The sequence below is a fragment of the Carettochelys insculpta genome, chromosome 1 (genome assembly GCF_033958435.1).
Source record: "Carettochelys insculpta isolate YL-2023 chromosome 1, ASM3395843v1, whole genome shotgun sequence".
Classification (NCBI taxonomy): domain Eukaryota; kingdom Metazoa; phylum Chordata; order Testudines; family Carettochelyidae; genus Carettochelys; species Carettochelys insculpta.
The window spans coordinates 225,836,418-225,852,939 of NC_134137.1; the positions used below are offsets into that span (position 1 = coordinate 225,836,418).

Consider the following 16,522-nt stretch of genomic DNA (forward strand, 5'->3'; position numbering starts at 1 on the left):
CTAAACCCACTCAGAACAGCCAAACGTCCACTCTATAGGGGTGTAAGTTTATTTTATTCCAAAAGGTTTTCAATGACAAAGTTTACATAACTGGACTAGTGAACTCTCCAGCGCAAACAAATACTGTTCACTCTTCTGTTCACCTACCAGCATCTGCACCATTAAAGCCTGATCAGAATATTTCCCAGTCAACTGTTTAAATTGGCCATGGTTAGGAGGAGCCTCGTCCGTACGATCTCTCACGCACAGTGAGATGCAGAAACAGACAAATCCTGATCACTGTACACACGAATAGTTCCACTTGCATCAATAGGACTACTTGTGTGAGTGAAGCTAGCTGGATTTCATCCCAGTCACAGATATCCTGCGTTCCCCGTTCAAGCAGCAGTTATGAACAAGGAAGGGGGGAAAATATTAGATTTTTAAATTGTAAAATATATCTCGGTGTCCTCTCACTGACTAGCACTGGAACTAAAATGTAGACGTTTTAAATAGAAGGGACAAGCCAGACTTTACACAAATTTAAGAAACAGCTTTCGAACTGTAAGGATAGTCAAGCACCAAAACAGGTTTCCCCAGGAGACTATGGAATCCACATCACTGGAGTGTTTTAAGAACAAGATGGACAAATAGGATAATCTAGGTTTAATTAGTCTGGCCTCAGAGCAGGGGGCTGTACTTGATGTCCTGCTAAGGCACATGACAGCCCTAGATGGTTTTGATTTTATTACTGAATGCCAACGAGTTTCATGATCATAGCATCCTTCATCCCTTCTAGCTGTGGTATCAAAGCAGTGTTGTTTAGTGGTCTGAACGCATCAGTGGAAGTTAAGAATGTCTTGTTTTCTGATTCCGAGTATATCATTAACGAGTGCACAGTTAGGGTCTGTCTACACAAGGCTACCCCAAAGAGACTATTAGAAAAAGGAGATGTATTTTTAACATGTCTAAAGCAAGGTCAACACTACACTACCGACCAACACTGGCATCAATAAATTTTTCACTGGCGTGAAGAATCCCCATCCCTAAGCGATAAATTGATACTGGTCTAACTCCCCACCCCCAGCCCCTCCTGCCCCCCACTGACAATGCTACATCCACCAGAGCTCTTCTCCCACCAACATAGCTACCACTTGGGGAGGTATATTAATTACATTCCAGAGAGAGTTCTCTCCTATCAGGCTTAAGATCATCTTCACTTAAGCCCTACAGCTGTGCAAATTTATGGGTGCACCTGCGCCGCTGCAGTGTTTTAAATGCAGACCCACGCTAGATTGTAGTTCTACAGCTGCTTTATCCTTCCTTCAATTTTGACAGGGGCTCGCTTAACAAAGGTTGCAAAAGGCACCTCTTCACCTTGAGTTTTAAAGTCTCCTAGCTTGCTTGGGCTGCTCCCCTCTCTTTACTGAACTGAATTTATTTGGGTCTACCACCCTGGAGGAAGGACGGGGTGGGGGAAGTCAGCAGAGGTAACAGCTATAACCCAATTGGCAAATGGCACGGGGGCCAAAGTCCATTGCTGGGGCCGGCTCCTGGAGCCAGGCAGGCACTCACCGTGTTAGCCACATGGACAAAGAGGCGCAGGGGGAAGCCAGACAGCCGGGGACCCCACTAGAGAGAGACAAAGAAAGACAAGGACTGCGGTGGGGAAGCTGGCACTGGGCAGGGATGGGAGGGTGGATGGAGCCCCCTGCCTCAACCCACCACCAAGCCCTGTGCCTGCCCCCTTCCCCCACCCCAGGAGAGCCCCCCCCACCTCACCCCACTGCCCCCAGGGGAGCCCCTGCCTCATCCCACTGCTTCACAGCCCCGCCCCTTGGGAGCCTCCCGCCTCACCCCACTGCCCCCATGGGAGCCCCCGCCACACCCTCTGTGCCCCCGCCGCTGGGCTTAGCCGCCCGGCCCGCCACTCACTCCGTCCCGCGGGGGCTGGGGAGCGCTGTCCCCGGCCCGGCCCGGCTCCCGGCGGTGGAAGGCAGCGCGGCGGACCGCCGGGCAGCGCCGCACGAAGGCCAGGTAGAAGCCCAAGAGCGCGACCGCCACCGAGAGCAGCAGCAGAAGCAGCACCATGGCCGGAGCAACCGGGCGCTGACAGGGACAAGGCGGTGTCTGCTCCTGAGGGGCCGAGACAAGCTGCTCACGTGGCTTTACGGCGCCGCGCAGGACGTTGCCCTGGGCTGGGAGATTGCAGTGGGAAGGAGGCGGAAGGACAGCTGGGAGGTTGCACGGCGGCTGCACGCGGGAGGGAGGAGGGGGGACAGCCGGAGATGTGCCCAGGGCTGAGGCACTGCAGCGCCGGATGTTGCTCTGCACGGGAATGTCACACAGTAGAGGGCTGGCCCAGGGGGCTGCTAGGACACAGGGCACCAGGGTTGCCGAGAAGCGGGTGAGGCCGAGTTGTCCCCGGGGGGGTTGGGTATAGTGCCCAGAGAAGGGAGGAACTGCAGCCGGGCGGGTGCTCGTAAGAGGTCAAAGTGGCTACCGGGAGGTGGGTTGTAGGCTGCAGAGCAGGTGAACACAGTAGCGGGTTTGTGGGGAAGATAGATGAGAAATATGGTTTTTTTTCTTCCAATTTCTCTCTTTGGTGCCATAGGCAGCACTTATTGCAGTCAATTTCACTTTTCCCCCATAAACTCAGTTATGTCACAGCCTTTTTAAGAAATACCCACGTGCAAATCTTTGTGTAGCCCCAATCTTTCTATTAGAGGTTGAACCTCTATAGTCCAGCACCTGCTGGACCTTGCCAGTGCTGAACCAGAGAATTTGCCAGGCCAGGGGAAGTCTATGTTGTCTAACACATTATCAACATTTCCATCCTTAAGGGACCCTTACAAGAAATTTAGGGGTAAATTAGAGCTAAATAACAGCACAGAACACTGAGAGCCAGGGCTGCTGGTTGTAAACAAACTTTATGGGACCATGAGAACCTGGAAATACCCATAAGAAGTGATCGTCCGGCTAAGTAAAATCATGCCAGTTTACAGATCTTGCCAGAGGACGGGGCCAGACTAGAGAGGTACAACCTGTGCCCACCTAATCACCATTGTAGTGTGAATATCAATTAATCTTGGGACGATTCACATGCATAAAGCAAGTACATAACTTAGCAGGCTCCAAGCCCAATCACTTTCCTCCGTTTTGTTTTTCTCAAAACAACCTGAGAGAAACATATACATGGAAAAAATTATGGTACATATGGTCACAAAGGCTATTTTAAACTTTTTTTCCTTTTGACTTTTTGTGAGGACTCCGTTTCTAGTTATCATAGAATCATAGAACAATAGAGCTGGAAGAGACCTAAAAAAGCCATCGAGTCCAGCCCCCTGCTCTAAGCAGGACCAAACCCTGATCAGCCCCGCCAGGGCTTTGTCGAGTCGAGACTTAAACACCCGCAGGGATGGAGACTCCACTACTTCCCTGGGTAGACCAGTCCAATGCTTCACCACCCTCCTAGTGAAAAAGTTTTTCCTAATGTTCAACCTGGACCTTCCCAACCGCAACTTGAGACCATTGTTCCGTGTTCTGCCATCCGTGACCACTGTGAACAGCCTCACTCCAGCCTCTTTGCAGCCTCCTTTCAGTAAGTTGAAGGCTGTTATCAAGTCCCCCCTCAGTCTTCTCTTCTGCCGACTAAGCAGTCCCAATTCCCTCAACCTTTCTTCGTAAGTCATATGCTCCAGCCCCCTAATTATTTTGGTCGCCCTCCGCTGGACCCTCTCCAGTGTATCCACATCCTTCCTATAAATGGGGGCCCAGAACTGGACACAGTACTCCAGATGCAGCCTCACCAAAGCCGTATAAAGAGGAATAATCACTTCTCTAGATCTACTGGCAATGCTCCTCTTGATGCAACCTAATGTGCCATTAGCTTTCTTGCCTACAATGGCACACCGTTGACTCATGTCTGGCTTCTCATCCACTACAACTCCTAGATCCTTTTCTGCAAAACTACTACCAAGCCAGTCAGACCTCAGCCTGTAACAATGCTTGAATAGTAACAGAGAGGAAGCCATGCAGTCTATACACTATCAAAACAAAAAGCAGTCAAGTAGCACTTTACAGACTAGCAAAATAGTTTATTAGGTGAGCTTTCGTGGGACAGACCCACTTCTTCAGACCATAGCCAGACTAGTCTGGTCTGGTCTGACTATGGTCTGAAGAAGTGGGTCTGTCCCACGAAAGCTCAGCTAATAAACTATTTTGCTAGTCTTTAAAGTGCTACTTGACTGCTTTTTGTAACAATGCTTGGGATTCTTCCGGCCCAAGTGCAGGACTCTGCACATGCCCTTATTGAACCTCATCAGATTTCTTGCAGCCCAGTCTTCCAATTTGTCTAAGTCAGTCTGGACCCTGTCCCTACCCTCCAGTGTATCTACCTCTCCCCCTAGCTTAGTGTCATCCGCAAACTTGCTGAGAGTGCAATGCAACCCATCATCCAGGTCATTGATAAATATGTTGAACAGAACAGGACCTAGAACTGAACCTTGAGGCACTCCACTAGAAACCGACCGCCATCCTGACATCGAGCCGTTGATCACTACCCTCTGGGCCTGACCTTCCAGCCAGCTTTCTATCCATCTTACCGTCCACTTATCCAATCCACATTCCTTTAACTTGCTGAAAAGAATATTGTTGGAGACCGTATCAAAAGCTTTTCTAAAGTCCAGATAAATCACATCCATTGATTTTCCCCTATCCACAGAGCCACTTATCTGATCGTAGAAACTAATCAGATTGGTCAGGCATGACTTGCCCTTCATGAATCCATGCTGACTATTCCTGATCACTTTCCCCTCCTCCGAGTGCCTCAAAATGACTTCCTTGAGGAGCCCCTCCATGATTTTTTCCAGGGACTGATGTAAGACTGATCGGCCTATAGTTCCCTGGATCATCCTCCTTCCCTTTTTTAAAGATGGGCACTACATTTTCCTTTTTCCAGTCATCTGGGATCTCTCCCGATCTCCACAACTTTTCAAAGATAACAGCCAAGGGCTCGTCAACAACATAAGCCAACTCCCTCAGAACCCTCAGATGAATTAGGTCCGGGCCCATGGATTTATGTACATTTAGCTTTTTTAGATAGCTCCTAACCTGTTCTTTCCCACCAAAGGCTGTCCACCTTCATCCCACAATGCATCATTTATTGCATTCGTCTGGGAGCTGTCCTTGTCCGTGAAGACAGAGGCAAAGAAAGCATTAAGTACTTCAGCTTTCCCTACATCATCTGTCACTGGGTTACCTACCTCATCCAGTAGGGGCCCCACGCCCTCTCTGATCACCTTCTTCTTGCTAACCTGCCTGTAGAAACTTTTCTTGTTGTCTTTCACATTCCACATGAGTCGCAATTCCAGTTGCGCTTTTGCCTTCCTGATAACTGCCCTGCGTTCTCGAGCTATATGTTTATACCCCTCTCTAGACATCTGTCCCGGTTTCCAGTTTTTGTAAGCTCCCTTTTTGTGCCTAAGTTTTCCAAGGATTTCCCCAGTAAGCCAGTCTGGTCTCCTACCATATTTACTTCTCTTGCTGTGCATCAGGACAGTTTCTTTCTGCGCCTTCAATAGGGCTTCCTTAAAACACTGCCAGTTTTCGTGGACTACTTTTCCCTTCATGGTAGAATCCCAGGGGATTCTGCCCATCAGTTTCCTGGAAGAGTGAAAGTCTGCTTTTCTGAAGTCCAAGGTGTGTAATTTGCTGCTCTCTTTCCTTCCTTTGGTCAGAATCCTGAATTCTACCATCTCATGATCACTGCTTCCCAGGTTGTCCCCCACCTCTACCTTCCCTATTAGTTCCTCCCTGTTTGTAAGCAGCAGGTCGAGCCGCACGCGACCTCTGGTCGGGTCCTTCAGCACTTGTACCAAGAAGTGATCCCCAGCATTGTCCAGAAATTTCCTGGACTGCTTGTATACTGTCATATTGGTCTCCCAACAGATGTCAGGGTAATTGAAGTTCCCCACGATAACAATAGTTGATGAGCTGTTCTGCTTGAAAGTGCCAGTGATAAGCAGTGTCTTACGAAGGGCGCTTTAATCTCTTTATTTCAAACATCGGACAAGAAACCCCGCAAATGGGGAGACTCCTGGGGCTTTGCAAAGTTATCTGAACAGCAAGGGCTGCTTTGTGTGTTATACTAGCAGCAGGGACCAGTGGCTTTCCAGAAGGAATGGAAGAAAGCCATTGAACCAAACTGCCAAGCTTTTGATGGGAACCCACTTCACATTGGTGGCTGCAGGAGCATCTCTGGTTCTTTTGCAAGCCTGCAAGCTAGTTTACAGGAACACAGCCTCCCAAGCGCTGGCCTAGGACGAATGCTAGGGCAGTCCAGCCTCTCATCCAATCCGCAGCTATGAGCTGCGTCTAACCAATGAAGGAAGCCGTCTTGTGAAACCAGCCAATCCAACGCTGCAGGGAGGAGCTGGCGAAATGCAATCAGCCAATGACACGGCTCCTCTCTCCAGCCTTCCGGGACTATGCTGCTAGCAGGGAGGGGGTTTCCCGTCGCGGCTGCCGGCCTGGGCTGAGCCGCGGGGTGGGGAGTGGGTTTCGCCCCCCCGGGAGAAGAGCAGCTGGAGATCGCGATGTCTCGCTTCTTGCAGGCCCTCTGCAATAAACCCAAAGGCAGGACGAGCGGGCCAGGCATTAAAGAGAAGGATTTGCACCAATGGGGTCTGGCAGGTTAGTGGGGATGGCTTGAGCTATTGTTCAGGCATGAGGGTGCGTTGATGGCAGATGCCAGTGAAGAGAACATAGTAGTTATTACAATCCGGTGCAGAGCAATTCTCCATTCTGCCTTTTCGCACATGCTACATCATAGCTGGGAGCTGTATTTCAGTCCGCTCTCTGGGGTTGTTTACTGAGACTGTTGGAGGCTGTTCGTGCTTTATAGCATGGGAGGGTCACAGTTTCCAAGGCAAGGTATTGAAGAAAAGAATACAGGAGTCCTTAATGTTTGTTTTATAAATTACTTTGAAGTGGCTGCTATAATACAGTATTTGTCTTTACTGGGCCTTCCCATGTTTTGAGTGTAGAAAATCCAGCAAATAGCTTGTTTAGAATGTTTACCACGTAGTAGTAAACACCAAGGCCAAGAGTGGTTGCCTGATGTTAGACTCGTAAGTCCATAGCTGAACACCTGAATAAATGGCCTGAGTTGAAAATGAGACTACATTTTAAGGTGTCTGAATATAGTCGTACTTTCCACTGAGGCTCCAAAGTACACATTTAGGCATTTAAATACATGCTTGACTTTGGACACCCACTTTTGAAAATTTTGACCTAGATGTCTCAAGCTGGGTATCGAATCAGTTGACATTCCTAGACTTCATTCTCTAATCTACTTTGCCTGTACTACATGGTGAGTTTATGGCAGAGTTCAGAACAGAACCTAGCTCTTTTACCTCCCAGTCGTGTGCTTTAATAACAGAATCATCCTCCATCTCTCTTAAAGGCAGGCAGAAAGACAGATTAATAAAATTGCCTTATGAATAGTCTTTTATAGTAATGTTTTCAGTGAGTGAGAACAAATCGCAATTGATGACAACCAAGGAGGAAGCTAAAGAAATCTGGGAACATATGGATTTATTTATATCTATTTTGCTAAACAATCATATAGCAAGAAGTATTCATGTAGAAAGCTCCAGGTGGCTATTTTTACAATACACTAAGCTCACAGTAACAAGGGGTGTGTCTACGCTAGCTGGCTACTTCGAAGTAGCTGGCACAATGTCGAAATAGTACGCGTCGCGTCTACACGTGCCATGAGCTATTTTGATGTTGAAATTGACGTTGGGGGCGAGACGTCGAAATCGCTATTCCTATCCGAAGATGAGAATAGCGCCCTACTTTGCCTTTCAACATCGAAATAGGGCATGTGTAGACGATCCGCGTCCTGCTACATCAAAATAGCAGGGTCCTCCATGGCGGCCATCACCTGAGGGTTTGAGAGATGCTCTTTCCAGCCCCTGCGGGGCTCTATGGTCGCCATGTGCAGCAGCCCTTAGCCCAGGGCTTCTGGCTGCTGCTGCTGCTGTTGCTGCAGCTGGGGGTCCGTGCTGCGTGCACAGGGTCTGCAATGGGTTGTCGGCTCTGTGGACCTCGTGCTGTGCAGGGCGAGTGTGTCTGGGAGGGGCCCTTTAAGGGAGTGGCTTGAGGCTTTTCTGGCCCCTTATTTCGATGGGGAGCGCTTGTGTGTGTGGACGTTCCGCATTTGCTTCTGGGGCGGCTCCTTTCGATGTTCGTCGTCGCTACTTCAACGTTGAACGTCGATGGCACCAGCCCTGGAGGACGTGTAGACAATACATGTCCAAGTAGCCTATTTCAATGTTCTTATGTCGAAATAGGTTACTTCAACGTAGTGTGCTAGTGTAGACGTAGCCAAGGTGTCAGTAACAGAAAAGTAGACCATTCTGTTCTTCAATTTTTTGCCAATAATCATAGTACCCTAAAATATCCCCCTTCAATATTTCCTCCCCAGAATCACAGCAGAGTTCAATGTATTCCATCCCCAGAGCAAGAAAATATAAGCTTTGTAGCGTGGCTTGGAGGTTAACAAAGCTGGCATCTGGTAGGCCAATGGGTATGAAGGTTCCAAAGTTGAGGACATGTCATGGAAAATTCCACTCAAAACTTTCCCTGCTATTTAATTTGTGGAGGGAGCAGGTCATGCATTCCTTTCCCTGACTTCAGTTGCAGCAGTTTAACGTTTGTAGAGAAGTGATCTACCAAGCAGGCAGGTCTGAAATTATTTAGGGATTTACTAATGAAAACCAGCGCCTTAAACTCCACCTCAAAACTTACTTGGGTTGTCAATGTGTACTGTGAAATACCAATGCTGTGTGCTCTGGGTTGGCAGGCAGGCATGTCCTGTGTCAGTTTTAGCTTCTGGCTGTAATGCTGTGTTGAGTGCATTACGGTAGGATCTAGCTTTACACTGTTTGCTTTTATTACTAGGTATCCAGCTACGTTCCTACCAAATGGAAGGAGTGAAGTGGCTAGTAGAGTGCTATGAAATTCAGCGTGGCTGCATCCTGGGTGATGAGATGGGTCTTGGAAAGACTTGTCAGGTGGATTTTTCTCATTACTATACAAATAAACAACTTGGCCCAATTTCAGTTTTCCCGTTTGCTTGTTCTTACAAGAAGGCAGAAAAATGCCAAAGATCAAATCAAGGTCCAAATTCTGAAGTGCTTACTGCAAAGATTAAAGTCTGAATCTTGATGCCTAGAGTCCTTACCCAGTGAAAAGCTTTCCTGGGGTCAAAGGGAATTTTGCCAAAGTAGCACTCAGCAACAATTTCATTTATTTTATTTTTATTAAGACAAAATGATCTTCTGTAAAGAGACTCTTCATTGAACATTGTGATCAGAAATAATAATAGCCATACACGACACACTAATGTTAAGATGTAAAAACAACATACTGTCAATATAATGGTGATATAATTTTTATGCAACTCTGGGGAAGTTCAGTTCTAGGGACAGAGATGGGTAAAACTTGTAGATTCTTCATGTTGATTTTTGGTGACTTTTTCATAACAACTCTTGTAAGTTTTGTTAGAGATTTGGAGAATGAGTGTGACATGAATGTTCATCTGACATTATTTCAGATGCATGGAATATTAAGTGAATTGTTCTAAAAATGACAAAATTAGACACTCTTCTGTCTTCGTGGGAGAGAAATGGAGGGGCGGTGTTTAGGTGCCAGGGTTTTCTAGTTGCTGGAAAATAATCTCTTTCTCTGTCTGTGTGTGTCCTAGACAATTGCTCTGCTTGTTTATTTAACTGGAAAGTTAAACAAAAGGCTGTTTCTGATTCTTTGTCCTCTATCTGTGTTGAGCAACTGGAAGGAGGAGCTGGACAGGTAAGCCTTAGCAATTATATCATTATCTTAGCTTAGTTGCAAATAGGGTTGTCAATTTTATTTGGATGTATTCCTAGAGATTGCACATACTGCCAACAAAATGCATTTTGCGTGTGGACGTTACACCAGTTTTGTCGACAAAACCGGGGTTTTGCCATCAAAAATTTCTAGTGTAGCTGTAGTCATACAGAAGAGACTACAGCTACCAAAAGCACTTCAACAGACTGCTTTCAGGTGCCTGTGACTTCTTCCATTTCAGTGGTTTGATTTTTCTTAAAACTTCAGCAGCCAGTATGTGCTGCTTAATAATTTCTGTGCAATTTAAGCTATTTTAATAGACCATAAAAAGTTTGGTCTTTCCACATATGTTGCCATAATTCCAAATTTAATTTTAAAGAGTAGTATTCTTTTAAAAATGAAAATAAAAATCCATTTTTAATTTATCTGTTTCAAAATCATCAATTTTTACCTACCCTGTCCCTTTCTAAAATATCTGTTGAGGTTCAAACAGGAACTATTCTAGGGCAGCCCTTGCAATTAGGTACGTCTGCCTAGATGATCGTGGTAGACCCTCCCTTGCATCTAGATTTTTGAGTCTGTGAAAGCTGTGGCACAAAACTGCCCCATTCGCAATGAGAAGATAGGGTTTTTACACCACGGTGGTGCATCATTCTGTCCCCAATGTGAATGTTACCATCGATGAAGATATTGAGTGTCTGATGGCTCAACTACGACCTGCACTTTCCAGCTCTTATTAATTTGGGTTGCAGCCTCCATGCTCGTTATCCCTTAGGCAGAACTCCCTGAAGAAACTATTCAGTCTGCACTCAAAAGTGTGCACGACTGTGCATGCGTAAGTCAGGCATGACAAACACTCTTACAAGTGCTCAAGTAACACAGACTTCCTCATGTGCATTGAATGCACTAAATGTGCAGGGCCCAAAGGTCTGACCCTGAGGGCAGGTCTACATTACAGCAGAAGGTCAATTTAAGGGACACAATTCCAGCTGGGTTAATTATATAGCTAAAGTCGATGTACCTTAATTCAGGCTTCTGTGCTGTCTCCTCTAAGCAGGGTTCAATAGGACCACATGCTCCTCTTGACTTCCCTTACTCCTAATGGGCCAGGAGTATCAACACTGATGCAGGTGCCCTGCACGTTTTATTTATCACATCCCTACTAGATGTGCGAAATCAAACTCCAGAATAGCAAGCATGGCAGAGTGGCTCTTCCCTGTAGTGAAAACATGCCCAGAGAGGAGGGTCAGAGGACTGGAATCAGAGGGTGAGGACAGGACTTCAGACGATTTGCAGAATCTTCTCAAGATCAGGGTATGCAGTTTCAGATGCAGTTTAGACAGAATTTCTTTACCGAGGGGACGGCTCGGAGAATATGGCTCAAAATGCCTAACGATGTAGACAAACAATGACTCTCCTTCCGAGAGGGGAGCTAAGCAGATGGTTTGGGTGGGGAAGTGAGAAAGAGAATTCCATTATCATGACTCCTTTAACTCCACACTCTCAGTATTTCTTATCTTCCTCTCGCTCCATCTAATAAAGACGATGGGGCTAGGTCTGCCCTGTGCGGAGCAGGAGAGGGGTGGGTACTGCTGGATCTTAAGATTCTGAGATTTTGGGGGGGCTCGTTCTTGAACTACTGGCTGAGGGAAAAATTCTCATTGACTTCAGTGGAAGGAGAGAGTTCTGGACTGGCATTACAATAAAGGGGGCAAGGAAGGAGGGTTTGAGGCACTGAAGGATTGTGCCTAGCTGGTAATGCGGGAAGAGTGCCAGGCTTCTCCTGACACCCCTGGAACCTATGGTGGTGTTAAAGGAGCTGTACTTTGCAGATGGGAATGAGGTCACTTTTTGATGTTAGCTGTAGGTTTGCTTTTGAGGTGCAGGTTGGAGGTTGAATCAGGGCTGGAGCTCAAGTTTGGGGTTGCCCGCATCTGTCTGCCCTTTTTGAGATTTTTTTTCCGGCTCAAAATGGTGGAACCCCCTGAGTAGGGACCTACCACGTTCACAGTTGTGGAGAGACGCCACAGACCATGAAACCTGCTCTCCCACTGTGAAATTGGCCTTTGTGTGCTTTTCCCCATCTGATACAGATTTTGTGGGGGAGACGAGTGTTTCTCGAATTGGGAGTCTAATCCCAAAAGGGAATTGCAGGGGGTCTGATCTGAGGGAGGTTCCAATATGGTGCTGCCTTCAGAGCCAGGTGCTTGCAGCGCTGTGGCTTGTGGCCAGGCACACAGCTTTGCAGGCAGTACCCCTCCAGCAGTAGGACCAGCAATACCATATCCTGCCATCCTTAGTGCTGCGCTGCTGGTGACTCTGCTTTCATAGGGAGCTGCTGGCCAGCAGCCGCTTCTCTCCAGATGCCCAGGTCTGAAGGGAGCAATGCCACCAGCAGAAATGCAGGGGTCAGGATAGCAGTGTCTCAACCCCCATGTAGTAAAAACAAAGCAGCCGTCCAGTAGCACTTTAAAGACTAACAAAATAATTTGTTAGGTGAGCTTTCATGGGACAGACCCACTTCTTCAGATCACAGCCATACCAGAGCAGACTCAATATTTAAGGCACAGAGAACCGAAAATCTGTTACTATTCCCCATGCCATAACTTTGTGAGCCCCAGAAGAAACTCCTTTTTTGCATCATGATCAATGTTCTTCCTAATTTTTTCCCTCCGTGGGCAGAATAAATTGTGTTGTGTGCACTGAGGCATGTGCGGCTGTGCCCCACCAGTAGAAACACATGCTGCCAACTGAGAGTGCGTGTGGGTGTTTTGTTAATCAGGCAGCACCAGAATCTCTCCTGGGTGGTCACCCAGTGCTCAGCTTACAGAGAACGCTGGTCAGGACCCTGACAATTACAACACCATGACATTGGGATGAAAACAGCTCAAATCATGACATTTACAACTTTTGAAATCATATGACAATGAGATTGACCACATGGACTGTGAATTGGTAGGATCCTACCTAAGAGACTGTTTGCTATCACAGGGTTTCCCATGTTGACCATTAGGAGCAATGAGAGATTAGCCATTCTCATGAGGTTTGGGGCTCTACCAAGCCAGAACCATAAAATAGGGTCCAGCCTGGATTCAGACCAGTCTGGGTAGGTTCAGAGCAATTAGGGGCATTCAGTGGGCCACGTGCAACCCTCTGGGGCTCCACCTGCAGCCCACAGATGCCTGCCTGCCCCTTCCCTCGTGTGCCTCTCAGGCATCGGAGCCCCACACTTCCTACTCATCTCCCCTCCCTCCCAGTACTTTGGGAGGAGATGCAAATGGTGTGGTTTGTGCTCTGTGCCCACCCCTCCTCCTTCTTCCCAGAGCTGGAATGATGCAAGTCGGCTGGAAGGGTGGGAGAGGAGCAGGTGAGTGAGTGTAGAGCTCTGGCTCCCCAGAGTGTGAGAGGCAGGTTAGTGGGGGAGCTGAGTTGGAGTCCCAGTGGACCGTGGGCAGCTGTGGCCACCGAGGCAAAGGAGAACCAGTCCTGTGGCCCACCCACTCTTGATGATTGCCCATCTCTGGTTCAGAGTCAAAGACTGACTCCAGCCCCAACCTGAAGGCTTTTGGATTTGAGTTTGCGGTTTTGGCCCTTCTCTGGTTTACACACTAGGTTTGGTGGAGTAGATTCAAAGCAGACTGTGCCCTTGACTTACACCAAAGCCTCAGCCTAGCTCACCCTTTCTGTTGTTCTAATGAAACAGATTTGCTCCAGGTCTTTCCTGTGTGGCGTATGCAGGAGACAAGGAGGAAAGGGCCAAGCTGCAGTTGGACCTGAAGGCACATTCTCATTTCCACGTGCTGTTAACTACATATGAGGTAGGAACATTCCCAGTGTGTGGGACATGGCTTCATTCCCAGCTGGAGCCTCTTACCAATTGCATCTAGTAGAGGTTTTTGCTTGAATTTACCCCCTTCCCCTTCATCCCTGTCAATTGATGCTGTAGGACCCTCTTCTGTGTGCCTTATTCACACAGCACCCTGACGCTAGGGCTTTTCTCCAGGGAAACTCCCATCAAAGGACGGAGGAGTCTGAGCTGAATAAAGAGTGCTGAACAGAGCCCACGGTTACGACCAGTCTTGTGCGTAGTGCCACCAATGGGAACAGAAATGAAGCTCATTAGAACAGGATCTGTCCCTGCATTACTGCTTTGGCTCTCCTGCAGTTATTAAACCAGTGTTCTGTTGCTTAATTATGCTGGGGGGGAGGGGAAATAAATATCTTTTCCATTATTAATCGTTCCTCATGGGACTGATTTAGCACCATTAGCTCGATATGCTTTTAAAGATAAACACACCAGCTTGAATCTAGTACAGTGAAAGTCTCCCCTTTGTCTCCCCATTTGCCTCCTCTCACTTCCTTCATTGCTTCTGCCCCTTTGCTTTCCCTGTTTTGGGGTCCCTCATTTTCTCTCCTCCCTTAAGTCTGGTGTACTCTCTCCTCCTGCCCACTTTCAATCCTCCTTCATCCTGATACTTGTCCTGAGGCACTAAAGGGGACTTTCACTTTGGAGCAAACTTGAGAAAGCCCCTCCTGTAGACAAATGCATTCACTTGACTAGTAATTCTCTTTTCTCGGTGCTGTTGCCCACGATGAGGTCTTTGCTTTTAATACAGTTTGAACCTCTCTCGCCCGGCACCCTCAGGACCTGACTGGTGCCGAATGAGAAAATTTGCCAGAGGTCAGTGTTGTCTAGCAGCATTACCAACACTTCTACTGCTTACTGAGCTCTTAGAAGACATTTAGGGGTAAATTACAGGTAAATAACAGCACAGAACACTGAGAGCCAGGACTGGTGGCTGGAAACAAACTTTATGGGACCACGCGAAACTTGGCCACACCCATGATAAGAGGTCATTCAGCTAACTAAAATAATGCCGGATTACAGATGTTATCAGATGAGAGAGTGCCAGATTGAAGAGGTTAGACCTGTAAGGGCTTTTCTTTTGGCTCAGTCCTGCTTCTCCCTTTTGAAGGTAGACACTGTGTGCTTATGATATTAGCAAATAGTTTTGATGGCACAAATTCATCATTATCACTTATTTTAATGGAGGGTCAAAGAGGAGGGACAAATGAGACAAGAGGGACTTAGATAACTGTTCCAGTCCCCAAACACTGGAAGAAACGTTACTTGGGAAAGCACGACAAAGGTGAAAAGACTTGGTTGAGAGAGCTGAACCTTTCCCCCGGCTGGAAAGCCTCTTTTAATTGTTGGTTGAGCTTTACTGCTTCTGTTTTGCATTGTATTTCAGGTGAGATCTAAAACTAAGGTCCTGGCCAATTGTGGTCATTATAAATCCCAAGGCATTTTCCATAAGAACCATTTGGGTGTCTTGGCCAAGTTACAACTCCACTAATTACATTCAGACTCTGAATTTTCCCTACAGTTTCAATTCTCTTTCACTTTCTTTCTCTTCTGTTATGTGCTGTTAAGTAGCTGCCATATGCCACCCAAGCAGCAGCTGCAGTTCAAGGGTTGATGGAGTGGTCCTTGTCAGTGAACTGTTTATGTATCAGAGTATTATATTAGTAAGTAACTTGCAGATATTTCATACTGAGAGATGTTATATAGCTGTAAGGCATTGTGTGTAACATTGATTTTGTTTGATTACAGATTTGCCTGAAAGACGGAGCCTTTCTAAAATCGTGAGTTTATCTTTGTTTTAGCAGGGTTTACACAGTAGGTCTGTCAAGAGTTTCTCTGGGCACATAGATTTGAGATCACATCTCTGTTTCGTGTAAGCCACTGACAATCATCTTTGATTATTAGAATTTTGCTTCTAGCAACTAAAGTATCTTTTCACCTTCATCTGTATTGTATAGAAAGCCCTTGGGAAGCACAATTTCAGTTTGTGCTTAACTCACATTCACATGAGTTAAGTGCAAATCCAGCACCATGGCCCACCCCCCCAAAGCTCCCCCAGCTGGGAGAGCCCAGTAGGCACACAGCTGTTTGTGGCCCAGTTTCTCCCAGCGAGGAGAAACCGTTCCGCAAGCAGCTGTGTGCCCCCAGCTGGGAGAAGCCAGGGCTGTGTGGCTGCCCCTTCAACCATCCCCAGCTGCCCGCTCCTCCAGTCAAGGGAATTCTGGGGATCTCCCCAACCCCCAATTTACGTGAAATTTGATTTACGCGGAGGTTGCCCAGGACGCGTTCTTCACGTAAGTCGAGGGATTGCTGCACGTATACTCTCTCACACGCCTCTGTAAAGGACAATTTTCAAGCAGATGAAACAGGGAATGTCACACACTGGTCTCACATAACTGGTGTAAAACGAGCGAGTGGATTTTGGTCCCAGATTATCTCCCAGAGAGTAAGCAATAAAGCCAAGAGAAGATAATACACAGCAGCAGGTAGAGTAACATTTTGGTGAAAGTGACTGTGTTGATTTAGGTTACAGGTACAAACTTTGAAAATGAATTGCTTTATCGTCTGGTGGACAAGGTCATAGCCTATACTGTGTCACATCACATAGCCAGTTCAGCAGATCCCACTCTTTGAATAATCTTCTTGCTTGCTGGTGAGATCTGTATTTTATTAATGTACCCACTCAGTGGCACATATTTCTGTATTTGTACTGGAGAGGGGTTTGGCTGTCTTATAATAATGATGCCAACACTTCCAGAATTCATAACTAACAGGGTTTGTATT

The 16,522-nt window shown here is 47.0% G+C and overlaps 2 protein-coding genes across 7 annotated transcripts in view; one reads left to right on the plus strand and one right to left on the minus strand.

Moving 5' to 3' along the window:
• LOC142016206 (uncharacterized) overlaps window positions 1-2,150 on the minus strand; it is a 31,401-nt gene extending 29,251 nt beyond the window's left edge. The window contains exons 1-2 of the mRNA XM_075000542.1: window positions 1,915-2,150; window positions 1,555-1,611 (exon numbers count right to left, since the gene is read on the minus strand). Of these exons, the coding sequence (XP_074856643.1) occupies window positions 1,555-1,611; window positions 1,915-2,070 (213 nt within the window). The 5' untranslated portion in view covers window positions 2,071-2,150. The remainder of the gene's footprint in view (window positions 1-1,554; window positions 1,612-1,914) is intronic.
• Window positions 2,151-6,490: 4,340 nt separating this feature from the next.
• Window positions 6,491-16,522, plus strand: part of CHD1L (chromodomain helicase DNA binding protein 1 like) — a 46,533-nt gene continuing 36,501 nt past the window's right edge. For 3 of the 6 annotated variants that reach the window (XR_012646326.1, XM_075000545.1, XM_075000546.1), the window contains exons 1-5: window positions 6,491-6,672; window positions 8,947-9,059; window positions 9,752-9,855; window positions 13,577-13,691; window positions 15,488-15,519. Coding sequence is in view for 4 of the 6 variants with exons in the window: in XM_075000545.1 (XP_074856646.1) it covers window positions 6,576-6,672; window positions 8,947-9,059; window positions 9,752-9,855; window positions 13,577-13,691; window positions 15,488-15,519 (461 nt within the window). In the remaining 2 variants the exon portion in view is untranslated. Of the gene's footprint in view, window positions 6,673-8,946; window positions 9,060-9,751; window positions 9,856-13,576; window positions 13,692-13,949; window positions 13,955-14,585; window positions 15,403-15,487; window positions 15,520-16,522 lie in introns of those variants that run through there. The other 3 variants (XM_075000547.1, XM_075000550.1, XM_075000548.1) reach the window with 3 other exon arrangements.